Source organism: Alligator mississippiensis, chromosome 3, assembly GCF_030867095.1.
Source record: "Alligator mississippiensis isolate rAllMis1 chromosome 3, rAllMis1, whole genome shotgun sequence".
NCBI lineage: Eukaryota > Metazoa > Chordata > Crocodylia > Alligatoridae > Alligator > Alligator mississippiensis.
The window spans coordinates 43721421-43749157 of NC_081826.1; the positions used below are offsets into that span (position 1 = coordinate 43721421).

Sequence of the window (27737 nt, forward strand, 5' to 3'; positions counted from 1 at the left end):
AGTCAAAAGAATGAAGAATCCAAGTATTGCTTTTATTTGCATGTCAGCTCTATGTTTGGAATCTTACTCCCTGATTTACACCACTCAGCCCTGAGAAACAGCCAGGGTTTTCCACATACACATCAGCAGTGACCTGTCTCATCTTCATTCCTGAAGGTACCTTCTTTAGTCAAATTTCAGTGTTAGCCTTCAGTGTCAACATGCTATACAGTGACAAGTACGGCTTTGTAACGTGCCATGTTTCTTTCTTGACTTGGGGCTTGCGACTTAATGTGGGACCAATCCTGTGGTTATGTAGCTTTCAATGAATGACCCGCTCTGGCTAGTAAAGTGTTCACAGATGAGGCCTCACCTTTGCAAACAGAGAGTCATTGCAATACAGTTTAATTCCCTGAAAAACAGGTCTGATCCTGTAGCCTGTTTGTCTCCCAAGCTCCCATTAGGCCCTGTATAAAAGTAATGTTAGGAGAAAATATATTGCATTTAGTACTGTAGTTCACTAGATGTTTTAAACCTTGGCTAACTAATATTTACTTGTAAAACTGTAAATGTCATTGAGCAATGCCTCTGGTTATTGTTCCAGATGGGTATGCAGTTTATGAGACAGTCTTAGCTTCTGTAATTCTTTAATAATTCAGATACCTAAAAACTGTGGTGAATCTATTTAACTATAAGGGCTAGGGACAGAAATTGCATATAAGCTGGTATAATGATTGGACGCCAGTTTAAATCTGTAACACAACAGAAGTTCAGTGCACATAAACTGTTTTCAAAGTGGCCAAAACCAGTTTAATGTGGATGGTATCAGACTTAGGGTCTGATTTAGGGTAAACTGGTCTATCCAACTTCTATCTCAGATCAAAGAAAAACATTTCACATCATGGGTCTCCTGCCTCACATCTTTTAGATCTGCCAAATTGTTGAGGAGACACATGCTAACAAACAGGATTAGTTCTACAATGACTCATACTTTCTCTTGATAGATGCATTAGTGTGCCTGACTGATGAATGGGTATAACAGTCCATCCTGCTATACCTGGGTTAGCTTTAAAGGAGGAAAACCTAGCAGTTGAAGGCTAGAGGCAAGGTAGAAACTGTGTTAGACCTGTCCTGAAGTGGCTGCTTTAACCCAGCAGTTCTGAAATAGGTTTGGCTGACACTTGGGAACTTGTGGTTGGGGTACTGAAACAGCCTATTGCAGCTGGAGGCTTCCCTAAGAGCAAGGGGCTGAGATGGCTGTGCTGAAGTTTGATTTATTTTGTTTCTGTTGGATTTTACCTTAGAACTCTTCCTTCCTTGGCAAGCACAGCTGAACTTTCTGTACTGGCCTTGCTGAGTTGCCAAACTACAGGTACAATGGCTGTGGGCTGAAGATTGTGGGGAAACTGAGGCAGAGTTGCTGCACTGCCATACAATTGCATGAAGATTGTGCTGGGATGGCATCCCTACCACAGAGATGTTTAAGCCTCTCTGTTTGTATTCACAGAATTATGGGTCTGAATCTAGCTCATTGGAAATACTTTGACTTCCTTGGGCCCTGGATCAGATTGGGTAGTGTGGTGCCACACACAGTTGTGTACATTAGCTCCCAGGATGACCTTACTATCTGTTTTGCTGGTGCAGCTCCACTGAGTTACAGCTGTACTGTAAAAAAATAGCATTGAACCTGCTGGCTGTATGAAGGTTTAAGTCTGATGAAGGTGGGTGTGGCTATTACCTGACACAGGCCCTACCTTAAGTTACTACCTGTTTACCTTACAAGGTGACATAATGCCACAAATGCAAACCATATGTGCTAAGGATGGGGTGGTTGAGACTTTTAAGACAATAGATCGAAGTCAGACAATTTCCTCAATTTTAACCAGCTAGGGTTTGCATGATTTCCATGTAAGTAGAATTTGAAGAAAGGATTAGTAAGCAGCTATTTTAACTCAATCTTTGAAAGTTGAGAGAAATTGAGTCTAAAGTATATACACTAAGAGATAGCTCAATTCCACAGATTCTTACTCACAGGAGTATTGAGATCTCTGCCAAAAGCATCTATGAAGTAAGCCAAGAAAAACTGTATGTTTACCACAGGCAGTAGTTATAATTGCTGTGGTATTTGTGGTATTTTCCATTCTAAGTATAGGAAATCCCAGTTTAGATGTCCCCTGCAGATAATCACCCCTACAAAAGTGCTCAAAGAGAATCTTGTAAACTAAGGGTCCTTCCTGTAAATACCTGCCCATGTAAATACTCCCCAAGCAGAAGAGTAGGTCGTTGAAGCCAAGGGGATTACCTGTGTGAGGCTACTCCTATTCTGTTTGTAAACTGAATTATCTATTGTAAGATAATTTAAAATGGATTCCATTATTGACTTGTGGTTAAGTATTGTGCACTCACGTCCTTTGCTGTAAATGGCCAGTTCCCTACTGGGTTCAAGTCCATATAAGGAAATCCTGCTAATACATTCTGAAAGCGTATAACACACTATGAAGTACATATCCCTCACCCCCCAGCACTCATTTCTGCAGAGATTGAAGTAATGTGATTGATACACAGCTATATTTCTTTCAGGTCTGAAATATATGCACCCCAGTCCATTATTCTTAATAGAAAACTTGTTGACACAGACTATTAATTTGATACATAGGATTACTGTACCTTAATCACAGTTACAAAGTTGTATAAGTAGTATTGTATTAGGCAGTGAGATGTTAGATATTAGGGAAGTCTATGGGAAGTTTATCCCTGGGATATTAGGGAAGTTTATGGACTTATGTAGGTAGAGAGCATTATTCATGTACTGAAATGTTTCCCCTTAGTACTGTTCTTGCTGCCAAACAGGTGGGTGGAGGATCCTGAGCTCACAGAAATTAATGCTGTTGTATCCAACCTCCACTAACTAATGTTTACTGAAAAATGTTCTACTATCACTTTGGCAAATTGTATATGTAGAAGTCTCCTCCATGCTAGTGGAAAATTTTTTAAGTCCACCCTTTAGTCAGTATTATAAAACCAATGGAAGCTTTGTTTTTTTGTGTTTGACCTCTTAATACAACTTAGTCCATTTTAATCAATAAGACAAAATAAATTGCATCATTTAGAGGAACAGCCAGAGCCCATTTGAGGTGAGCCCCCACAGAATGCTGGACTGATCTCTGCTATTACGAATGGAGCCAGACTTTGATGTCTATAAAGGTCCCAACCTAATCTGATCTAATCAATTCTTCCCTGTTTCAATCTCACTGCTGTGCACTGTGAAAGGCATGGCATTTATGAGGGAGGGGAAAAGGCTAAATATTTATTTGGGGCAACTCTCAGCTGAGATAGAGAGAATAAAAAGAGGCGAGGGACTGGCATATCAGCCTCTCCTGGCAGGAGAAATAGAATCCAGCTACTTATCATCCTAGCCCTGTGCCAGACTCCATTTCAGCCCCCTGCACCCTCTTGATGCACACAATGCCAGCTCTTCAAATAAGGTGGAAGCTGGAGCTATGAACTGTCCGCTACTGCAGGGGGTTGTGTGTGTGTGTTTTGGTAAGTTTTAGTAATTATACAGCAGTGCTTTATTAGTTAATTGTCACAACATCCAGTAGATGGCTATTGTATTTCCCATTTTTGAAGAACTGAAAGCTTTTAAGTAAAGTCTAAGAAAGAGTAAAGCACCAGAAAGGAGAGTAAAGTACCTTTCTCTTACTCCAGTAGACCAATTTTCCTCTGATATTATCAAGTTGTTGATCTGGTGGTCAGATGCCACCTTGAGTGCTCAGCAGTGCAACCATCTCAGCTACTGAGATGGGAGATGAGCTTGGGATGCCACAAGCACTGCTATCAGACTCTCCATTTTTCTTCTTCTACTGTAACAGGGGGTTATTTTGAGGTACCTATAACAATTTAAAGAGTTTTGGCTAAAGGTTGCAGAGGTCCCAAAGTTCTTATCATATCTTTTGATTTCCAAACCTACTGTGCAACAGGAATGACCCAGCATAAATGGAAAGAGCCTCTGGCTCATCATTTGGTTCTGATACTATACTTTATTGTACTCTATATCTTGAATCTCACAAAATTTGGAGACCTCTTTTCACAAATAAAACATGTCCAAGATCTGGGAAAAGCTGCCTCTTCAGCATTTAGGGAAAAACAGAATGGCTATATTGAAAAAACACAGTTCATAACTAATAAATATGTACACCACTCCAAGTCCATGCTAGAATTAGACTGAGGTAGTGTGAATGTTTAAAGAAAATTAATTTCTCTAATGCACACTGCTGCTATTCTATTTTGCTTGAGTATGAAATGCAGGCTCCATTTGGAGCTCTTACAATATATAGTATAAATAAAAGTAATCACTAGACTATGCATTATTTATTCCACAAAAGCTATTTGGTTCCATTATGTCACAGGCTACATGGAGAATAAGAGCAACTAAGCATATCATCTGCTTCCTTCATGCCTGTTCACTGTAAATCATAATGATGCTACTGTAAAATAAATGGGTTCCACAATACATTTTGAAATGGTTTCAGAAGGGTATCAAAAGTATAGGGAGAAAAGAGGCTGGACTTAAATAAATTCATCTAAATCTGGAAAAGAAGGAGGTATGGCAGTGATAGGATTACATGAGACTTCAATAAGTAAAATGAAAAAATGGAGAAGCATAAGAGAAGTAAAGGAGAGGGGAGGAATGCCAAAGGGTAGTAGGAGGGTATGGTGAGGAGGACATAAGTAAAGATATGAGCAGTGCTGTCTCTGGAAAAACTGACTCGCTTAACAATGATTCACAGGATAAACACCTGAACACTTGCCTCCTTTTTCAAAGACACAGCTGGCTCAAGAAACAAGCCCCATTACTGGGTTTCCCCCTTGATTTCATCTGCAGTACAGTTATGACTACTGTAAAGCCTTCAGTGCTGCTGGATTTTGTAATGGTTTTGTCAGTGACATTTTTTCTTCTTCTCTGGTTCCAATTTATTGAAAGTTGTCTGCACCTAAGAAAAATGTCAATCAGAAAAAGACAGAGTGGTGAATAACTTTTTCAAGTAATATATCACAGCTTCTAGTAAGTATATCGCAACCTACAATAGTAACAACAATCCAAAGATCTAATTGTATGAGCATTCACTTAAACAGAACTATTTTGTATCACCTAAAAATATGCATCTTAAATACGGACCTTAGAGTTGTAGGGACAGACCCAAATTCAGTGCAGCTTACTGTATTCAACATAGATTTTCCATTTATACAACCAAAAAAAAGAAACTAAATTTGACCCTCAATTGTTTACCAATCAGTTATACATTATCATAGTCAAGTGAAAAAAAACTCTTACTGTTTTGACTTATAGCGTATTATACTGAAAACAGTTGTACTTCTCTATCAGCTGCTGACTTTAATAAAAATATTAATCAGAGTTAAAGTCATTTGACTTGAAGGCATTGACATTAAGGATGGATTTGTCCCACTAATATTTTTTTACTTCTAAGTAATTTGATATGAGTTCTAATATTTAATAGAAATAGTAGGCTCTGTGCTGTGCTCATTCATAATAAGCAGCTCTTAAGGAGGTCAGAGTCCTTTGTGAGTTTATTGGTATAAGACACACTAAAGTTTTGTGCTAAATATCATGTTAAAATCTATAACAAATCAAAACTCTCTTCTCCCAGGAACAAATGTTGATGTCAGCTGAGAGCATGAGCTGAAGTCCAAGCAGAAAGCTAACCTTTCCCAGTGCTGTATAGAATAAGATATAAACTCTGTGTTTGTTATTTTAAACTCAGAAAATGCTTAATCCATTACAGAAATAATAAAACTACAACCAAGAGTGAGAGAGTACATTTTGGAAAGCTAAGCTGGATGTTAGAATTTGGATAAGTGCTATTATTTCCATCCATAATTCAAAATATTGGATTAGAAAATAAACATAGTGCAAACCACAAACATAACAGGAAATTAAGAAATTAGAATAAACAGAAGACTAGAACATGTGTCGGGACTGAGTAACTTATATTTCCCAATGTTCAGATGGGTGTCTGGAAGCTCAGAGGGATAGACATATTTGCCTAAAGTATTTTCAAATAGATCTGTGTGGCTGTATGGATTAAATTTAATGGTGAGTGTAGACATCTGGGGAGGTTAGGGGGAGGAGAGATTGACCTAAAGCCACCCACTCTAAGCTAAGTTGGGATAGGGGGACTATTGGAGGGGATTTAGGGTATCGGGGGTGGGGGGGATAAACAGGCTGGGGGGAATCACAGATTCACAGAAGTTTAGGGCTGGAAAGGACCTCATGAGATCATTGGGTCCAGCCTCCCTGCTCTGGGCAGGAAAGACTGCAGGGGTCAAATAACCCCAGCAAGGTGTGCATCCAGTCTCCTTCTGAAGATTGCTAGGGTACATGCCTGCACCACCCCTGCTGGGACTTTATTCCAGAGTCTGGTCACACAAATCATGAAGAAGTTTTTCCTTATATCCAGTATGAAGCCTTCTTCTAGGAGTTTATAACCATTGCTCCTGGTTTTCCCCAGGGGCACTTTGGTGAATAGCTGTTCGCCTAGCCCCTGAAGCGCTCCCCTGATATATTTGTAAGCTGCCACCAAATCCCCCTGAAGTCTTCTCTTTTCTAGGCTGAACAGTCCCATATCTGTCAGCCTTTCCTCATATGGCTTGCTCTTCAAGCCTCTAATCATATGAGTAGCTCTTCTCTGGACTCTCAAGCTTTCCCACATCCTTCTTGAAATGTGGTGCCCAGAACTGGATACAGTTCTCCAGCTGCAGCCTCACCAATGCCGAGTAGAGTGAAAGAATAACTTCCTTAGTTTTGCTTGAGATGCATTGGTTGCAAATGCCTGTGTATTGTTTGCTCTGATAACTGTAGCATCACCCTAGTAGCTCATATTCATTTTATGGTCAATTATGACCCCCAGGTCCCTTTCAGATGTGGTGCTAGCTAGTTTAGCACTACTGAGCCTGTAAATTTGTTGTGAAATCAGGAAAATCTGGGGGACAGACAGGGGCTGTGGGGGAGATCAGGGGGGCAGGCGGGGTCTGTGGGGGGATTGCAGGCGTTGGGGGGAAGAAGGGATCCTTGCAGTGGGTTGGGAGGGACAGGCAGGGTCTACAGGGGGGCTTGGTGGGATCTGGGAGGCTCACAGGGTCCATGGGGGCTCTCTCCCCCACCCCCTGGGACCAGGGGATATTTTTAGCTCCTTGACCCTCAAACAAACAACTTCCCCAGGTGAACCAATCCCCCACATTCTCCCTGCCCCTTCCCTTACCTTGTCTTATTTGCTCAGTTCCCAGCACTGGCAGATGCTGGTAAAAATGGCACAGGGAAGGGCTTGGGAATGGGTGGGGGTTAGGCTCAGGGGTGGGGTCTGGCTGCTGGTCCATGGGTGGGAGTTGTCTGTCCTGGGCCTGGGGGGAGGGCCTGGGGGCAGGGTCTAAAAATAGCCCAATGCCAGAGAGGGGGTAGGGAAAGAAGGGCTAGGGCAGGGGCGGGGCCAGCGGATGGGCTTTCCCAGCCCTGAGGCTGTGCTGGGAATTGTACAGAAGTTCAGGACAGTTAGATCAATCTAAAAATACCTAATCTGATCTAAGTTAACCCTACCTCCGAGGTACGCTTAATTTAGATTAGGTCAGCCAGTTTTAGACCGATCTAGTTGTCCTGAACTTCTGAACAGTTTGCACTTAGATTGATTTAACTATTGTAAGGTCCACACCTGGGCAACTAAGTTAGATCGGGTGGCCATTTTTAATGTGATTTAACCTCCCTCTAACGTCCCCAAACTTCTGTTTACACTTCAAATGTCCTGAGTCCCAGCCTAGTACTACAATAGTCTCAGTAAATGGGTTGTGTTTTCCATATGCATTGATCAACTGATTCAAAGACAGGTCATTCTCAGGTCCAAATTCTTGTCCTTTGAGCTCAGTCCATTACTAGCAGTGAGAAACAGATTATCGCCAGAGGATAAGTTTCACTTCTGATTTCTCTCTCACAGATAGAAAAAATTATCTTCTCAACTTCCAACCACATATTGGTTGCCTTTAACTCCTGGAACCATCACTGAGAAGTTGAGCTCAGTTAGACTATCCACACAGAAATGAAAATACTGAAAGAGCAATTAATTTTTACTTAGCTAAACTGCTTCCCTCCATGGCATGCCACACCTAGTCATTTACAGATCAATGTAGTTAATATTTGAGCCAAGCTCTTGGGTGAGTCTGAGAAACCATAAACTGTGCAGAGAAGCGCAGGCTTGGCACTGTTAACCTCAACAGGTGAGTGGAAGGGCTAAAAGAAGGAATATGTATTTTATGAAGAAATAAGATATTCATCCTTGAGGTACGGTATTGTCTAATCTACCTCCTTTTGAAAGATATTTTACAAGTGGAAGTAAGGGATTGGATTATTTTTGGGTGATGTTAGCAACTTAATGGCTTGTACTTGTTCTTTTCTTGGAAAAAGAAGAATATCAGGTTTTGTGTTGGGAGTGGTTTGTCCTAAAGCAGGTTAGTGTTTTGCTTCAAAGCAAAGTGTTTTAAATTTGAAAATGTGACCGTCTAAAACAAAAATTTTAAATGGGTTTTGAAATTAATTTTAAAAGAAAAGTTTGTGGAACCAGATACTTTTTAGTTTGTTTTTTTCATAGATGATCAATGTCTACAGTCACAGAATATTTATTAACAAAAGTTGCTGATATAGTTTCATATTTGCTATGCTAAATTTTTAGTTATTTTAGCCAGAGGCTCTATAAGAAAATCATTATGGATATCTTTAGAAAAAGTGTGGAGAATTGATCTATATTTTTGAACCTATAATTGAACCTATTGATCTGTAACTGTGAAACCATGATCTCAGCAGTCAGATGCAAATTCTTTTTTTTTTTAGTTACAAAAATGTTTAGGTAGACATTCCTTCCTTTTCTTAACTCCAACTGACTTAGTATGTATTTAAAAAAAAATACATATATTGAACTCACAGTAGGCTTTGCTTTCTTTAGTGGGCAATTTTCTGTCTTCAGAGCTCATGAGTTTTGTTTTTTCTGGGGATGGACAGAGGAATAATGCATTTCAGAGTGATCTGACCCACAAGAATGCCAAGATACATAAGATCTGGAAGGCCATATCGTAGCCATACTGTTCCTGCCTTGTGGTAGAAAAGGCTATGATGAAGAAATAAGCAGTGATCAAATCTCAATCCTGAGTTTTTTCAACATGTACAGTTTTTATTATGTTTAGAGAAGAAAATAATAAGAAATAAGACACCCAGACAGTGGCTTAGGAAACCAATGTAACTCATATTACTGTATTTCTTAGTCAGATTTGGGTGGATTTATGCCATGTACATAAGTGCTTTTACCTAGTCTAAATGGTACATGAAATTGAAATTCAATCCCCTTTTCAGGATTGCCTTTATGAAAAGAGAATAAAACTCTCACTCACAATAAGATAAAATAAAGATCAGTTCATACCTTCTCCATGAGCTTGGATGGTTCTAAATTTTTTCCTCTCAGTACTGCTAAGCCCATATCCTAGATTTCTTGATTCCAGAAAGGATAAGTAGCCTTTCAAAGGAAGGCTTCATTTAAGCTTTTCACAACACTTGACAACAAAGTTTTGATGTAAAGTCTAGTTTTTTGACAAATTGCTGTTTTCCTGTTGACTTCAATTGTTTCCTGCATTTTAAACAGGTTGAGGTACTCTTGCTCCCTTCCTCTCTATATGCAATTTGTCTTTGTTTATGCAAGTCACCCTAGTGAGGTCAGTGGAGCTACTTTCATCAGTAATGACTAAGCACAGAGTAAGTGGGTTGTAAAATCTGCCTTGTCTTTGGTAGTGTCACTATATGCTGTTTAACCTTTGTATGCCAAAGCTGGTGACACTACTGGGCAATATTGTTCCTACATGTAGGGCAAGGAAGAAAGGACAAGAAGAAATAAATGGGATGGAAATGCCTTAAACTGAGGACAAGGGGGTGATACTATACTATACTATACTATACTATACTATACTATACTATACTATACTATACTATACTATACTATACTATACTATACCCTTCACTCCCTAGGAGCCTCCCAGGAGACTTGGATCCTGGTAGATACATACATACTCAGGGCAAAGCCAATACACTATTGTCCAAGCAACATAGATATTGATAAAGAGGTTAACACTGTTTGGTGCAACACTGATTTCCACTCTGCAGTGGTCCTGCTTTTACAGAACTGTTCTTGTCCTTTAACATAAATAGCAGGGAAAAGAATTTCATACACATGATTTTTGAAACTTTGGGTTCCTACATAGTGCCCTTAACTTTAAGGCTAGGGACAGACATTACACATAAACTGGTTTTAGTGATCAGGAACTGGTTTAAACCTGTAACAGAACATAAGTTCAATGCACATAAACCAGTTTCAAAATGACCGAAACCAGTTTGAGATGAATCTGGTTGAATGTAGTATCAGACTTAACTGATTTGGCTCAAACCGGTTTATGCAATATCTGTCCCAGACCCCTTCCTGGTTTAACTTAAACCAGAGTCTCCCAGCATCCCGGCATGCTCTTTGGGCTGGGCTCTGTGCTGCAGCCTAGCCGGGCTGGCCCCGTGCCTCTGCTCCCCCTCCGGAGCTGGGGCAGGCAGGGGTGGGGTCTGGACAGAGAGGGGTTTCATTCCCCCCTCCCTGTCCCACTGCCAGGGACCCAAGCAGGGTCTGCTGGGCACTCCCCCTCGCTGCTGCAGCCATGGGCCAGCATGGCCCCTGAGCCAGAGGGGGGCAAGGAGCAGGGTTATTCTCCCCTCTACTCCCACTGCCTCCGGGGGACTGCAGCCAGGTCTGCCAGCCCTGACCACCACTGAGCAGCAGAATAAGCCCCCTCGTTGTTCCCTCTGCCAGACACTGGAGGGAGGGGGAATAACCCCAGTCCCTGACCCCAGGGGCAGTGGGGGTAGAGGGGAGAATAACACCCCCCCGCTCTCTCTGTCTCAGGGGGCATGCTGGTCATGGCTGCAGCAGTGAGGGGAAGCGGGGTGCCCAGCAGACCTGGCTCAGGTCCCTGCCAGTAGGACAAGGAGTGGGGAATTAAACTTCTCTCTGGCCAGTTCAGCCCAGACTGGTCACACCCCCCAGCACACCTTCCCTGCAGCCAAGGGCACACTTTAGCGCCCCCGGGCTTCTGGGCTGAGCAACTGCAAGCACATGCCCGCATGTCTGTGCGGTTACAAACCAGTTAAGTCTAGGCAGGTTAGACTAACTTGCAAAGGTTGAATCAGTTCAAGCTCCGGCTTCTTGAATGTCTGTCCATAGCCCAAGAGTCCCAAAGGGCCATGGCCATCATTGGTGCTTGGCTTTTTTGGAATTCAGGATATTTTATGACTGCTTATATATGGACTAAGGAGCTTTACCGTTGTCAACCAGAGTTTAGTTTTAGTCTTTATTCATGATTATAAACTAACAATTTTAAGAGTAAAATAATCAAAACATATTAGAACTAAGATGTATTCATTTACAGGAGCCAAAATGCAAGAAATCACCAAGATGTTTATACTGCATGGACTTCACATATTCTACCTCCTTGTATTTCATTTGGTAAGTTATGTTTTCCTTTCCTTGGTAAAAAACCCAGCAAATCTCAGTAGCTATATCCATGCCCTTAATCTGTAATTCAGAAAAATCTGTAATTCAGAAATGGCATGTGAATTGGCAGCATCTTCCATATTGAGTGTTTATGCTACTAACTATGACATAAATCCTGGACATTTATGTCCTTATTCAAAAGTTTAAAATTAATATCAGTCACTCAGAAAGAAGAGTTTTGTGAACGACTTGAAACAAGTGTGGAGGAAAAGCCTTATTTTTCTCTGTAATAACTGAATCTGATAATAGAGAGATTAAGTTGCTTTTTATAGCTGAAACTTGCATAATTAAAGATTTCAAAAACAGCCACTAAATCATCAAACACTGAAGATATTTTATAGTGTCCTGGTGCTGGTTACTGTGTTATAACTTACACTTCTGCTACTCTGTAATTTGCTCTGTAACACCCCTTGCTATGTAGTTTAAATCATGCACATTATTTATCTTCAGTTTCCCATGAAATTCAATTTGCAGTGAAGTATCTATGGCATAAATTGATAACTTTTGCTTATATGAATAGTCTTTCCTTTTGGAAGAAACCAGTCAAGTCAAAGTAATTGCTGATATTTACAAAAGTTGGACAATTAGGCTCCCGATTTGCATTGGCAATTAACATGAAGTATAACAAAATCTGATTCAGACCTATAAAATACGGACACCTGGGCACCATGCATAAAATGTGCGTCTTAATCCTGTTGACTTTAGTAGGATTATTTCAAGATTGAACTCTGGGCTTTTACTTCCTCTCTTTCCAATTGTTATTGCTAGTGGCTGTGACAATAGAACTGTTGAATCTGCACTGCACCAACTACATTGGCTTTACACAGGATTGTAGCACCTGCTGGACAAAAATGGGACAAAGAGCGAATCCCTCATCCCTTACTGATTCATGAATAGATTGTGATTCATTCTTCTTGCATTTGGGAATGTTTATGGCTCACATAAAGCAGTTTAATTGACAGGAAGAGATATCTGTTCCTTGCTACGAGAACTAAACTTTGAACCTTACAGTTGGCTTATAAAGTGTTTGCCTTTGTTCTTTCAAAAGAAGTAAGTCACCTTGTAAAACATGACAGAGTAAAATCCTTCCAAAAGCATTATTTAATGACCTAAACTAGTTTAAAATCTGTATGGCCAGATCCTGCTCACTTTGATCTTTCTGAGCAGTACCTTCATGACTAGTACCCCAGGACTCATGGAGATTGTTTCCTTATGTGAAGAAAAATGGCAAAACCCATGGCTATTTGTGGGACTTCTGGTTTTGCTAAGACATGGCTAAGGCTCTAAGAAACAGCTTAGGAAGAATAGGCCTCTCTGATCAGCGAATGTCCTGATAAAAGGTGTAGAAAAAGAAGAATACACTAATGAGCAGGGAAGCTGGTACAAAGAAAGGAGTTAAGATAAGAGAGGAAATGAAGGGAGCCAGGTATGCACTTGGCAAAAGGACAAGTAAAAACAGATATTTTGGCAAAAGGAAAGATAAACATTGGCACAAAAACTTGAGTGTTTCAGGTATAAATGTAGGTGTTGCTAGGACTGTTTCTTTGTAATGAGCTAGGGGAGCATAACTGGCATATGGTCTTGCTATCATTATCCTTGGCAATTGAGTTGGGCTGATTGCTAAACAGACCAGCTTGTGTACTGGCAAAGAGGCAATAAAACTCTCCGAGCTTTTTGCCACCCAACACAAATTTGAGTTGTTCTTTTTGTGTTGCATCTGGACTCCAGGAAGCTGCTTGCTAGAACTGGCCTCCAGAAGCACACACATTTGAGTGATGTGAACACCAAAAGTGACAGAAAGCAAAAGGTCACCCAAACCCACATCTCAGAACAACGCTGTTATTCTTAGCATGCTTGGACCTTACATTACTGGTCCTTGACTAGAGATACAAGACAAATGTTGTTTCCTGATTAACCATACTGAGGTTTGAAAGGCCTCTTTCATAACCTGTATTAAACTTTTCCCTTGAAACCTGTAAGTATAGTCTATGACTGCACTACTCTTCTTTGCAAGTACATTTTGCTGTGTTGTGCCTGTTGGTCTGAATTTCTATGGTGAAACTGTCCCACAAATTACAGGATCTCACTTTCAGTGGAAATCATGACATAGAGTAGACACCCTCTTAGGCTGCGTCCACACAAGCATGGACATTTGTTTCCCTGAGGACAACTAGCAGTGGGACACCTTGTGCTGCCACTAGTTGTCCTGGGGGAACACCTGTGCTAGGTGTCCTCCGGCATGTGGCAGGTTGCCCTGGGTGGGATAGGGGAGGCTGGGGCCAGCACTGGGCTGGCTCCAGAAGCCTTACCTGGGGTCTTGGGGGCCTCCTGGAGCTGCAGTAGCAGTGATCCTGCTGGTCAGAGCCTGGCCAGCAGCTGGAGCATAGCTCTGGCCAGCCAGGTTCTGGTTTTGAGTGGCATATGCTGCCCCTGCATGCACCACTCTGCTTTTTTTTCTGCACAGGTTTTTTTGACCCCTGGAGATCCAGGGCTCAACTCGCCCCACTACGCTGCTCCCTTGCAGTGTGGAGAACAACTGAACGTATGGTTTGTGGTGCCACAGTAATGTCTGCAGCGCTGCATACCGCATGGCTGTACTCGTCTGAATACAGCCTTAGAGCTTGTCTCCACAGACCAGTAGAATTACAGAAGTATTATTATTCTACAAGAATAAAATCATGTTTATTTTAGGATATAAGACATTTGTATACATGCTTGTGCTGCAGCACATGCATTTATATGAATGGCAAAATATTGATCAATGCTGAGAAAATGGCAGCGGTACACTTTTGAACTAAAACACATCAAAGGTGTTTCCACTCAAAAGTGCATCACCGCCATTTTCTCAGTGCTGACATGCATTTTGCCATTTATACAAATGCACGCAATGCAGCGCCAGGCACATCAGCTTGCACGTAGAGCAGACTGATTAATCAAGTCTGTTTCAACCTGGGGGTTTTCCGGCATGTCAGAGCAGACGAATGTATGTGTATGAATGCTCATAGTGTCTACATGGGAGTTATACCAGCACAGCTGGCTGTAGTATGTAATAATATTGCTATGTCACTATAGTTGGTCTGTTTTTTTGGCCTAGGCAAGGCCACAGTGACGGGGAGAAGGGAATACAAATATCAGTCAGATGAACTGAATCTTAGGCTGGGCTTCCTGGTAGGTAAAAGCTACATCTGCAAAAACAGATTCTGTTTGGCAACTTTGGATTCACAGCAAGAACAGCTCTGAGCTATTAGGGTAGGATGCAAAACTGAACAACGTGTCCATGTGCAGTGTTTCTGATGGACAAGGGAGTTTTGGTCATAATGAACACGAGGGTATACTGGAACACCACCAAGTTCACTGAACGTCAGTCCCCTTAAAAAGACAGCAGCTACTGATGCAAGTTTATGTTAAATTTTCAGCAGCCAAGTTCCTGAGTGATGAGACAGCTATTTTTTTACAGTCTGTACTTTAGGCATATCAGCAAGTGACATAATGGCAAGTCACTTGTAAGCCACAGGAAAAAGAATATAAATCTCTTGAATTGAGTGACAAGATATACAAACTGCTTGTTTAAAGGATTCATTATCAAGGATATTCTTTATAATTTTGAATTTGACTTTTGAATCTATGTCATAATATTTTAATATAATCCTCTGATAGTTTACAGCCAACCACCATCTTTTGAAGATTTACCAAGCCTTGCCTCTGTCTGCTCCCAGCTTCTTCCACTTGCTTATTTTGATTAAGATTGCCAAGCAGAGAAGGGAAGAAAGAAGGAAGTTCTGATGTCCCACATCCCCCTGCCGGATCTGCCCAGTTTGCTATGGCTGCCAAGGGTAGAGAAGTAGGCTTTGAAGGCCCACTGTTTGGCTCAGAAACCTGTAAGCAAGTGTCAGAACCAAGGCTCTGTCCTCTAGCCTGTCAGCTGACAGGAAAGTAAGAGGCTTCTGGGGTGTTGCAGCTACATGTTGCCTCTTCCGTGTAGCTGTACAGAAGGGGCCAGTCTGTCCCCTCTGTCCTTTTGTGCAGGCAAAGTGATGACTCTTGCAAGACGATCATCTGGAATTTAGTTAATGTATTTCTTTTTTAAATTATTTGTTTTGAAGTAAACTTTAAGGCAGGACATGGACTTTCAAAATGGACATACATTTAAAAACCAACAAGATGGGGCACAGTACAAACCAGCCATCCCCAGGCTGCTCACTTCACATTATTTTAGGGCAAAATAAATTTAAAAGCTTCATTCTTGTGAAGTGAAGGCCAAGCAACTGCTTAATCACAATTAATACCAACATATTCCTTCCCTACCCTCCCTACAGGCTGCCTGCCAGCATACAGAGGAACTGCATCTAAGCGGACCTCTGCAAGACATGACTTTCAGTGTTCAAGAAGGTACAATTGGATTTCAGTACCTATACCAGGTAATCATGATCTTGGAGAGTTTGTCAGCGACCCCAAAGGCCACAGGCTTCCATTATCTGAAAACTCATACAATTAAAGAAACCAAAATTATCAGAATAAATCTAGAATGGATATTAGTGTAATCCTCATTTCTAGTAAATGAACACAAGCAATTACTGTATTGCTTGAACTCAAGACAAGGTCCCCCCCCCCCCCCATTTAACACGAGAAAAGCCCCTCGTCTTGGATTTGAGTACAAGCAGGGACGCCAGGTGGGTGCTGTGGCTCTTGACTCTGGTCCCATCCCAGATCAGGGGTCAGAGTCAGACCACAGCTGCAGCATTCCCCCAGCATCTGCTGCTTCCCCGCAGCCTGGCCCCACCACTGTCGTTTACCCTCTGGCTTGGCTTTGGCTCTGGCCCTGCTCCAGCCCAAGGCATAGATTACATGGCCCTTCTGGCCCCCTCCCAACCACGCAGCATCAGCTCCAGCTCCAGTCTCAGCCCAAGCTCCAGGGCTGGAGCTGCCACCATCGCAACTACTGCTGCATGGTAAGGCAGTGGCTAGAGTGATCATGTGCTTCGTCCCCCAGCCTGGAGCTACAGGTTAAGTGGCAGGAGGTAGAGTTAGTGGAAGGGACAGGCAGGGAGGCAGGTGGTGGGGAGCAGGCAACAGAGGGCACAGGCATGGAGGCAAGCAGGAACAGGGGGCAAGTAGTAGCAGAGGTAGGTGCAGGGGGGCCAGGCACCAGGGTGCACAGGTACCAGGGTGTAGAGGTACTGGGAGTGGGGGTGGGGCAAGCAGCAAGGGGGAACAGGAGGGGAGAGGGGGCAGGGGGAAGCCTACTTGTCTCCCCTGCTGCCTACCCCTGCCCCCATGCTGCTGATGCCCTAACTGCAGTGGAGGGAGGTGAATTTAAGATGACCCTGAAATAATTACATTCTAAACCTGGAAAATTATAACAAATTTATATATTTTCCATGTATTGTATCTAATTATTGGGGGGGTCATCTTAAATGCAAAGTTGTCTTGGATTCAGGTAAATATAGTACATATGTTCATTTCATTTCTGCAACTCTCTCTTCTTAGAAGTTCCCTTTGCCGCAGGCAGGTCACTCCAAGTGACCATTGCCATATTTTTGCAGGCAGGAACATAGCAGAGACAACAGACAGATAGATGGGGGATGAGAGGGTCATGTCACCCCATTCTTATCCTCAAACAAGCATTATAAGGAGATATTTGCTATGGAGAATGTGGAACCCTTACTCCCTGCTAGAGTTCAAAACAATTCATTGAAGAATTTAAAATGAAAAACACCTGCTTTGGTTGAGCAAACTACTTGAATACCATCTCTCCAGCTCCATTTGGAAGTAATGCTAACAATGAATTCCAAGAAAAAGTTGTTATGTAATACTCTTTCACACTAACCTCTTGACTTCTTCTTTTTCTCCTGTAGTTCATAATAGAGCCGCCTGCTGATAGTCTGAGACTAAGTGGTGAAACAGATGGCATCTTTGAAATCGGACCAAAGCAAGGAATTTTGTATTTCAATAAGACTTTAGACAGAGAAACCAAAGCTGTCTATAAGTTACAGGTGAATGCTGGGTGAAAAATAGGAGGGAGTAGTAATTATTTTGCATTTTTTTGCCAAAACCTGAAATTGGGGGGGAAAACTTTCCCCTGAATTTCCAATTGTTCCTTCAGACCACCATTTGCTGGCAGGTTCTGATCCAAGACCTTACATCCCATCTGTCAGAACTGGGACAGTTCACTATGTTAAACTAATAAGAAAAGGGGAAGGAAGGACAGGGATCAACTGAACTCCCATGCTAATTCACCTGACCTTGGTGTTCCCCCAAGCTACAGTGCTTCGAGTTTAAGAGGTAGTCTGAAGCACAGTGTGCAGTACTGCTGCACTTGGTAAGTTTACCACACAGATATGATCTAAGGAAGTTCCAAAAACCTAGAAAAAACCTAACATGCCAATATTTGAAAAGGTAAATGAGATGACCTGGGTATCGTTAGAGACCTGTCAATTTGGTATTGATCTCAAGTAAAATAATGGTTAATATAGGGCTCAATAAAGAATTAAATAACAACAACAACAACAAAGGAAATGGGATTTAATGGCAATAGAACCTGTCAAACTAATTGGATATCTTTTTGTGATGAGATTATGAATCTGGTTGATGAAGGTAATAGTGTACTAATTATGCACCCAGTAAACATTTGCAAAAACTTAGTATATCAAACCAAATGCTGAAGCAATGTTGTTGTCCTCCATTTTGTAAGAAAAGTTCCTGTGTAAATGTAGAGCATGAGCAAGACCTTCTTGTCTGTTCTGTTTCCATTTTATCTCTGAGTATATCTACAATGGCACCATGCACTGCTGAGCAGAGATACAGTTTGGGTACCAAAATAAGTACAGATGCAAAAGCATGGCAATCCACCTGCACTAATATATCCTACTTCTCAGCAGGTCTAAGTACCCTGGGCAGAGTCCTGTGCTAATATAGTTATACTGCTTCTTGTACTCAAACTATCTTGGAGCACAAACTTTACTGTGTAGACCAGTGTTTCTGAAGACCCCCTCATTAGACTCTAGGCACCCCTCAGAAAATGTGAGATCTTAATTTTCGCTTGTTTTTTTTCTATAAAAAATAGTAGAGCAATTCTTTTCTTGCAAAGAATGTAGAAAGACCACAACAGGTCAGAATGTTTTTAAAACTATGAAGTCCTATTCAAAATTTCTGGTTTTAATTTTGTAAACCATATATGCACATCTAACAGTGCTAATGTTGTGTGGCACCCTTGAAAAGACTTCACAGCATCCCAGGATGTTATGTAGATATATCCTCAGTCTCACTTATCTTACCAAATCATTGGCACTCTTCTAGGTTTTGCATGGATCAGCTGGATCAAACATTTCTAACATAATCTCACACTACAGCCATTCAGTACATTTTTCACTTAAATGATTTGTCTCATCCTAGAAATCTGGGCAGCCAATGAATCAACTAAAAATCAATTTCAGTTCTTGCAAAATGGAATTTCTCCAAGTTTTTCTTCCAACAAATAAATTCAAGACTGTTTTCCATTTTGATTCAGAATGAAAAAAAAATCAAGATCTCAAAACTTTTCCTGAGGTGGAAAATCCTGCACAGCTTTGCTCTCCTAAGGCTCATCCTTAAGGCGAGCCCTCTGAATCAAATTATTTTTCTTGACATTTTTACCATTAGCAATGCCCTATACACATAGTTCGATAGTCTGCGTTGGATTATGGAACTATAAAGATGAAAGACACTGATTCCTGACACTGAGCTGTCCTGAAGAGTTTGCCTTATTCAACAATGTTCAGAATCCAGCCTTAACTAACCTCCAGGGAAATCACGGGGAAAAGGAGCTCAGACTATTACTGAAACAGGCCACCACATGAGGATGACCCTCTTCCTCATTGCTGGTTTTTGTGCTGCGGAAACTACCATGCGAACGATGTCATGAAGCCAAAACGATATGAACTGCAGTAAGCGGTTGTGGTACTGACAGTCCAGTCCAGAGAAACTTATCCCTTTGAAAGGGGTTGTACCAAGATTTGTTGAGAGAAAGTTGCAGCAATTGCCTTTGTGACTTTTATTCAGGCTCTTGACAATGATAGTAATGGTCTAGACTGGAGCAGCAACATATGGCCCATGAGCCAGGTTTGGTTCATGTAATCACTGGCTCCAGCCCAGGAGCTGGAGGGCTTTGCCTGTGCCTGTTCAGGGGCTCAGCAGTGAGGAGCTGCATCAGGGCCAGGCAGCTTCCAGCTGCACTCTTGCTGCAGTTTCTTTTCCCTACCACCCAATGCTCCCCAAGGCTGCAGCATGGGCTCAGCTTCCAGCCAGGGGGGAGCTGCAGTGGGGCCAAGATGCACCTGTGCTGCAGCTGAGAGGTAGAGGGGGGAGGGAGAAGCAGTGGTAGCATGGACAGAGTTCCCAGCCATCCAACCCAGGTGCAACTCTCCACCTGCTGGAATCTGCCCAACCCCAGTCAGGGAGCAGGGGGCTGGGATAAGCATCGGCAGCACAAATGCAGTTCCCAGCTACTTGGCCTGGAGTGGGTGGAAAGAAAATACAGTATCTCACTGGTGATGTCACTGGTCTAGCCCATTTGACTCAGGCTGATGCAATGGTCAAAATCACTTACATGGGTATTGGTCTCTGACATTTATTTCTCTTTTCATTGTTAGGTGAATGCCGTAGATGCAAAGGGAGAGAAAGTAAAAGGTCCCTACATTATCACTGTAAATGTTCAGGACATCAATGATAACCAGCCGCAGTTTGACCAGGAAAAGTATTTTGGAGTAGTGAGGCCACTACCTTCACGTGCAGGTAATTGCCATTATCATTATAATTGTTGTTAAGATTTTCACTGTTCTTACATTTTCTTTATTCATTCTGGATTACTGGCTTAAGCAGTGCAAAGTGACCCCAAGCTACTTAGACATAGATAGCAGAGAATGCCCTCTGGGCAGAAGAACTCCCCACTGATGAAGAGTTAGTAGACGAAACAATTCCCCACCCCTGGTGTAGGTGGGGAGAGGAAGTGTCCAGGGCAGGACCTATAAGATTCTCCAAGGGATTTGATGTTAGGGCTATACATTTAGCCTGATTAGTGTAGGTGCTGAGAGGTTCTGAGTGCATTAGTGCATACTTAGTAAATTTGCAGATTATACCAAATTGGGTGGAGGAGCGAACGCTCTGCATGGTACAGTTAGGATCCAGAATGACCTTGATAAACTGAAAAAATGGTCTGAAATTAATCAAACGAAATTCACTAAGGATGAGGGCAAAGTCCTGTGCTTAGGATAGAAAAATCACATGCATAAATACACATAGGGGAATGACTGACTAGGCTGCAGTACTGCAGAAAAGAACCTGGGGGTTACGGTAGACCATAAGCTGAATATGAGCCAACTGTGTGCTCTTGTTACAAAAAAGGCCAATAGCATAAATGGTTTTATTCATAGGAGTACCGCTTGCAAGTCAAGGGAAGTGATTCTTCCCCTCTATTCAGCACTGTTAAAGCATTGCCTGAGGTCCTATGGCCAGTTTTGGGTACTACACTTCAAGAAAAGAGTCCATTGGAGAGCAGCAAAAACGATTAGAGGTCTGGGAAATATGATTTACAAGAAGAGATTGAAAGAAGTGGGGTTATTGAATCCGGAGAAAGGAAGACTTCTTAGGAGGGTGGATTGGATAACCTCCTGAGGTCCTTCCAGCCCTCCTTTTCTATAAGGTTGAGCAGGGATTTGGTAACAGCATAGGTGACACGTAAGGAGGGGTGCATGGGGGGGCCACGTGCCCCTCCCCCCCCATTACTGTGTCATTGGCATGGTGTGGGGCTGCAACCTGGACAGAGCCAGTGCCTGGCAGCAGTGGGGGCAGCGGTGGTGCCAGTGGCACAAAGGTTTGCCCCACCACTGTCATCACTTATGTATCATCTATGGGCAACAGTCTTCAAATACCTGAAAGGTGGTTATAGAGCATGGTGATAGACTCTTCTCTCTATCAACAGGAGACAGGAAAAGAAGTAACAGTATGATGCCAGCTGACTTCCTGCCCCTGGGGCAGGGGGCTGGACTTGATTCATAGATTCATAGATGCTAGGGTCGGAAGGGACCTCAATAGATCATCGAGTCCGACCCCCTGCATAGGCAGGAAAGAGGTTTAGGTGACCCCAGCTAGATGCTTATCTAACCTCCTCTTGAAGACCCCCAGGGTAGGGGAGAGCACCACCTCCCTTGGGAGCCCATTCCAGACCTTGGCCACTCTAACTGTGAAGAAGTTCTTCCTAAAGTCCAGTCTAAATCTGCTCTCTGCTAGCTTGTGGCCATTATTTCTTGTAACCCCCAGGGGTGCCTTGGTGAATAAAATCTCACCCATTCCCTTCTGTGCCCCCGTGATGAACTTATCGGCAGCCACAAGGTCGCCTCTCAACCTTCTCTTGCGGAGGCTGAAGAGGTCCAGGTGCCCCAGTCTCTCCTCACAGGGCTTGGCCTGCAAGCCCTTAACCATACGAGTGGCCCTTCTCTGGACCCTCTCCAGGTTATCCACATCCCTCTTGAAGTGTGGCACCCAAAACTGCATGCAGTATTCCAACTGTGGTCTGACCAGTGCCCGATAGAGGCGAATTATCACCTCCTTGGTTCTGTTCAACATGCATCTGCTGATGCACGATAAAGTGCCATTAGCTTTTCTTATGGCTTCGTCACACTGCCGACTCATGTTCATCTTGGAGTCCACTAGGACTCCAAGATCCCTTTCTGCTTCCGTTCCACCCAGCAGGTAATTTCCGAGGCAGTAGGTATGCTGGACATTTTTCCTCCCTAGGTGCAGCACTTTGCATTTCTCCTTGTTGAATTTCATTCTATTGTTTTCCGCCCATGTGTCCAACCTGTCCAGGTCTGCTAGTAGTTGTTCCCTGCCCCCCCCTCCCGATGATCTTCTGAGGTCCCTTCCAGCCCTAATGTCTATGAAATCTATGAAATTGCAACAAAGGACATTTAGTTTGAATATTAGGAAAAACTTTCTCACTAGGAAGGTGGTTAAGCCCTGGAATGGATTACTTAGAGAGCCTGTGGAATCTCCATTCTGGGAAGTTTTCAAGAGCAAGTTAGACAAACAGTTGCTGGCTGGGGTGATAGATCAGAGATGAGCCTGACTGGAGCAGGGAGTTGGATTAGATGACCTACTTGCGTCCCTCCCTCCACTTTTCTATGATTCTATCCTTGTGGGTCTTCCTTTCTCTGTCACTTGTGACTGATTGTTATATGAACTGAAGAATCATGACCTCACTCTCCATTCTCTTACTGACTTTTCTTCTATTATCCAAACAGGCAAACCTTTCATGTATGTGCATGCTACTGACTTTGATGATCCTACAACTCCCAATGCACAGCTGAGTTACAGCATTTTCCAGCATTTTCCTAACCCCTATAATGTGATGCTTTTTGAGATCAATAATAAAACTGGAGGAATCGCTACTAGTCCTCAAGGTATGGAAAATTATTGTCTTGGTTGAAACTTGTATTTGTGAACTGCTTAGATATAGTAGCGGTAGTGATAGTTGATATAGAAAATATTAAGGAAGAGATGACTTGAAAATGTCTTCTGTTATTCCGTGGAATTAGTTGTTATGCTTAACCACTTATGGAACTACCATCTCATACAGTATAACCGATTATTGTCTATTTTTGTAGTGCCTAGAAGCCTCAGTCACAGCATCCTGTTGGACTAAGCACCAAAAAAGAGAACAGAAATGGATAATTATGAGTTAATTATGATAGTGCCAGTAGATTATATATTTGTCATGAACAGGTGTTTCTTATAGATTCATAGATTCATAGATGTTAGGGTCAGAAGGAACCTCAATAGATCATCTAGTCCGACCCCCTGCATAAGCAGGAAAGAGTGCTGGGTCTAGATGACCCCAGCTAGATACTCATTTAACCTCCTCTTGAAGACCCCCAGGGTAGGGGAGAGCACCACCTCCCTTGGGAGCCCGTTCCAGACCTTGGCCACTCGAACTGTGAAGAAGTTCTTCCTAATGTCCAATCTAAATCTGCTCTCTGCTAGCTTGTGGCCATTGTTTCTTGTAACCCCCGGGGGTGCCTTGGTGAATAAATACTCACCAATTCCCTTCTGTGCCCCCGTGATGAACTTAAAGGCAGCCACAAGGTCGCCTCTCAACCTTCTCTTGCGGAGGCTGAAAAGGTCCAGTTTCTCTAGTCTCTCCTCGTAGGGCTTGGTCTGCAGGCCCTTGACCATATGAGTTGCCCTTCTCTGGACCCTCTCCAGGTTATCCGCATCCTTCTTGAAGTGCGGCGCCCAGAATTGCACGCAGTACTCCAACCGCGGTCTGACCAGCGCCCTATAGAGGGGAAGTATCACCTCCCTGGACCTATTCGTCATGCATCTGCTGATGCACGATAAAGTGCCATTGGCTTTTTTGATGGCTTCGTCACACTGCCGGCTCATGTTCATCTTGGAGTCCACTAGGACTCCAAGATCCCTTTCCACCTCTGTGCCACCCAGCAGGTCATTCCCTAGGCTGTAGGTGTGCTGGACATTTTTCCTCTCTAGGTGCAGCACTTTGCATTTCTCCTTGTTCAACTGCATCCTGTTGTTTTCTGCCCACTTGTCCAACCTATCCAGGTCTGCCTGCAGCTGTTCCCTGCCCTCCGGCGTGTCCACTTCTCCCCATAGCTTTGTGTCATCTGCAAACTTGGACAGAGTACATTTGACTCCCTCGTCCAAGTCACTGATGAAGACATTAAAGAGTATCGGTCCAAGGACTGAGCCCTGCGGGACCCCACTGCCCACACCCTTCCAGGTCGAGACCGACCCATCCACCACGACTCTTTTGGTGCGACCCTTTAGCCAATTCGCCACCCACCGGACTGTGTAGTCATCCACATCACAGCCTCTTAACTTGTTCACCAGTATGGGGTGGGATACCGTATCGAAGGCCTTCCTGAAGTCTAAGTATACAACATCCACCCCTCCTCCTGTGTCCAGGCGTTTCGTAACCTGGTCATAGAAGGCGAATAGATTGGTCAGGCACGATCTGCCTGCCACAAACCCATGCTGGTTTCCCCTCAGCATAATTTGCCCTGCTGGGCTCTCACAAATGTGAGCCTTGATAATTTTTTCAAAGACTTTACCAAGGATGGAGGTGAGACTGACTGGCCTATAGTTGCCCGGGTCCTCCTTCCTCCCCTTCTTGAAAATGGGGACCACATTAGCCCTTTTCCAGTCCTCCAGGATTTGGCCCGTGCGCCACGAGCGTTCGAATATTCCCGCCAGTGGCTCTGCAATGATGTTGGCCAGTGCCTTCAGCACCCTCGGATGGAGCTCATCCGGGCCTGCCGACTCTGCACCACCTCAGGATCTACGTATGGAAGTCTGGCGCCTTGCTGCTGCCTCTCTACAACCCCAGTGAGAGACTTGTTGTGCCCCTCACTTAGGAACACTGAGGCAAAGAACTCGTTGAGGAGTTCAGCCTTGTCCCCCCTGTCTGTCACCAATTGTTTCTGCCCATTTAGCAGAGGTCCTATTCCTCCCTGGGCCTTCCTTTTACTCCCAATATATCTAAAAAACAATTTCTTGTTGTCTTCTTGGACAATGCATCTTTACAATGGCATTACCTTATGCTAGTTCAGATAAGCACCAAATAAGAATTGTCTCTCAAAAATCTGTGTGTTTATTTATTTATTTATTTAAATATTAAAATTCCAGTATAGTATTGCACTCAGCAGAAGAGCAGTTCTCAGGCTTTTAGGTAATTATGACAGAGAAATAAATGAAGGGCCTCATGAAATCAACTGGAATTGATCAGACCTTGAAATACTACCTATGCTTTCCAGTCCTTATTCTCTCCCTTGGGAAGCAGGATAAAGCAATACACCCAATCCATTTTAGGGGCTGATGAAAAATACCTTGGAATAACAGTTATATAAAAACATGTGCTGGCACAGATACACAAAAAAGTGTTTAGGATCCCTCTGTTGATAAGCAATGTGTGTGTAATATCAGAGCCTTGGTATTGTTTCATTCATATCACTTTGTTTTGGTTTCTAGGAGCTCGTCTTCTAGATCCCCAGAAGCAGGATCATTTCACCCTTGTTGTCACAGTGAAGGATTTGGCAGGAATGACAGGGAATGCTTTCACCAATAATGCTGATGTGGAAATCACTGTTAAGGAGAACCTTTGGAAGGCACCTCCTCCAGTACATATCAGAGAGAACTATCTTGGTCCCTATCCCAACAACATCACTCAGGTAGGATCTAGAAAGCAGATAAATGACTGATGTCAATGCATCTACCTGCCCTAAATCTTACCCCCGGTGCAAAATCTCTTTCCTTTAGTTAGAACACTTTGGTATATCTCCAGTGCTGGACATGAAGGTCTATGTGAGTTTTGCTCAAGGAAGACTTAGGTGAACACAGAATACAGATTTCAGGATTGGGAATAGTTTATATAGGCTGCAAATCTGGAATAGTGCAGGTTGCATTATTATATCTTTATCATGCAAGCAGTAATTTGGACATGATTTAGATGTAGCCTTTATTATTTTAGGTGGAGGGCCTCTTAACAAGGTTTGGCAATTTTTGGTGGGTAGCTCCACCTCTTGACAGGTGCCCCACCCCCAGGACACCATCCTGGTCCCAGCCTTAGCCCCTGATCATTGCCACCAGAAGTCCCTCTTCTTGCCCCCCGGAAATACTCCTTTTGGGAGGGTGGGGTTGCCATTTTAGAACCAGAAACAAAATAAATCATACACTAAAAGTCAAACATCTACTATAACATATTTTAATTTTACTACAAAAAATATTTTTGTCATGATTTGTATTTGTATACTGTATGTATATAGATTGCATGTATACTGATTGCATAATAACTAAAAAAATTCTTAGTTTTGTATATCGTGTGGGGGGGTATGGTTGGGTGTGTGTGTATGGTGGGGTATGGATGGGTGTGGGGGGGTTGTGAGGGTGTGTGGCTGTGTGTTGGGGCATAGGGTATGTTGGGGGGTTGTGGGAACAGGGTGTGGGTGTGTGGTGTTTGTGTGGTGTGAGAGAGGGTGGGGGTGTGTGGGGACTGCCCCCATACTCCCCTCCATGGTGCAGCACAAGGCAGGGGCACTCAGCAGTGCACAGCTCTGGCCAGTGCTGCACATCACGTTGAGGAGCGCAGCCACCACCAGACTGTCTCTATCACTGGTACCTCCTCCCACGCACGCACAAGTCCCACACCCGCATGCCATGGGAGGGAAGGCCCACATACTGGAGCTTGCTGTCTTCCCCACCCCCTGCAGGGCTTCCCTCCTGTGCCACATGAGTGCAGGGGCTGTGTGTGCACGGTGGGGAGAGCCAGCAATAGAGATGGCCTGGCAGGGCTGTGCTCCTCACTCCAATGTGCAATGCTGTTTGGAGCCATGTACCACCAGGCACCAGTGCCTGCACCAGGCAAGAGTGCCCTGAGCAGCCCTGCCTACTGCTGCTGCCACTCCTGCCTGCCAGGGCTGTACGCCATGGGGGGAATGTTTTGGGGGTCCCCACACCCTCCCACCCTCCTTCACATCTGCACCCTTACCACCCGAGCTCCATGCTGCCACTGTCCCCCTGGGTGTGGGCTCCACACTGCCACCAGCCCCATCTCCATGCTGTGCACTCCCACCCAGGTGCAGCTCTGCCTCGGCCATGACCCCACCATTTCCTTACCTGCTGCCTGGAGCAAGTGGGACACCAGGGAAGCCCAGCAGCTCCCTGGCAGCTGCAGCAAGGGCAGTAGCAGTCCCACCTGGAAGCTGCATGCTGGCCAGGCCAGGCACTTCTGCCTATGAGGGGGGAGCAAGGCTCAATAGGATATGTTTAGGGCATGTGTATACATGGGCACCTTGCTCCCACCCTCGTGGGAAGAAGGGCTGGGTGGGGTACAATTTGGGTGGGATGAAAATGTCTGGCAGGTCAGATGTGGCCCGTGGGCCATATTTTTGCCTGCCCCTGGCCTAGGGCAATGAGAAGCACTTTTACTACTCTTTATTTAAAGAATGTGCTGGTGTTTGTATAGTTTATGAAGTAAAGGAAATCTACCAAGTCTTCTGCTAAAGCAAAGAAGGAAAAGAAAGGATACTTTCTCAGGGTATTTGGCATAATATGAACTATGAAAGCAGAGGC

General features: G+C 43.5%; 1 protein-coding gene across 1 annotated transcript in view; it reads left to right on the forward strand.

Annotated features, from left to right (window-relative positions):
- Positions 1-8194: 8194 nt before the first annotated feature.
- CDH17 (cadherin 17) overlaps positions 8195-27737 on the forward strand; it is a 55154-nt gene continuing 35611 nt past the window's right edge. The window contains exons 1-7 of the mRNA XM_019495694.1: positions 8195-8262; positions 11494-11570; positions 15935-16036; positions 17474-17611; positions 20246-20387; positions 22895-23053; positions 25638-25837. Coding sequence (XP_019351239.1) covers positions 11502-11570; positions 15935-16036; positions 17474-17611; positions 20246-20387; positions 22895-23053; positions 25638-25837 — 810 coding nt within the window. The 5' untranslated portion in view covers positions 8195-8262; positions 11494-11501. The remainder of the gene's footprint in view (positions 8263-11493; positions 11571-15934; positions 16037-17473; positions 17612-20245; positions 20388-22894; positions 23054-25637; positions 25838-27737) is intronic.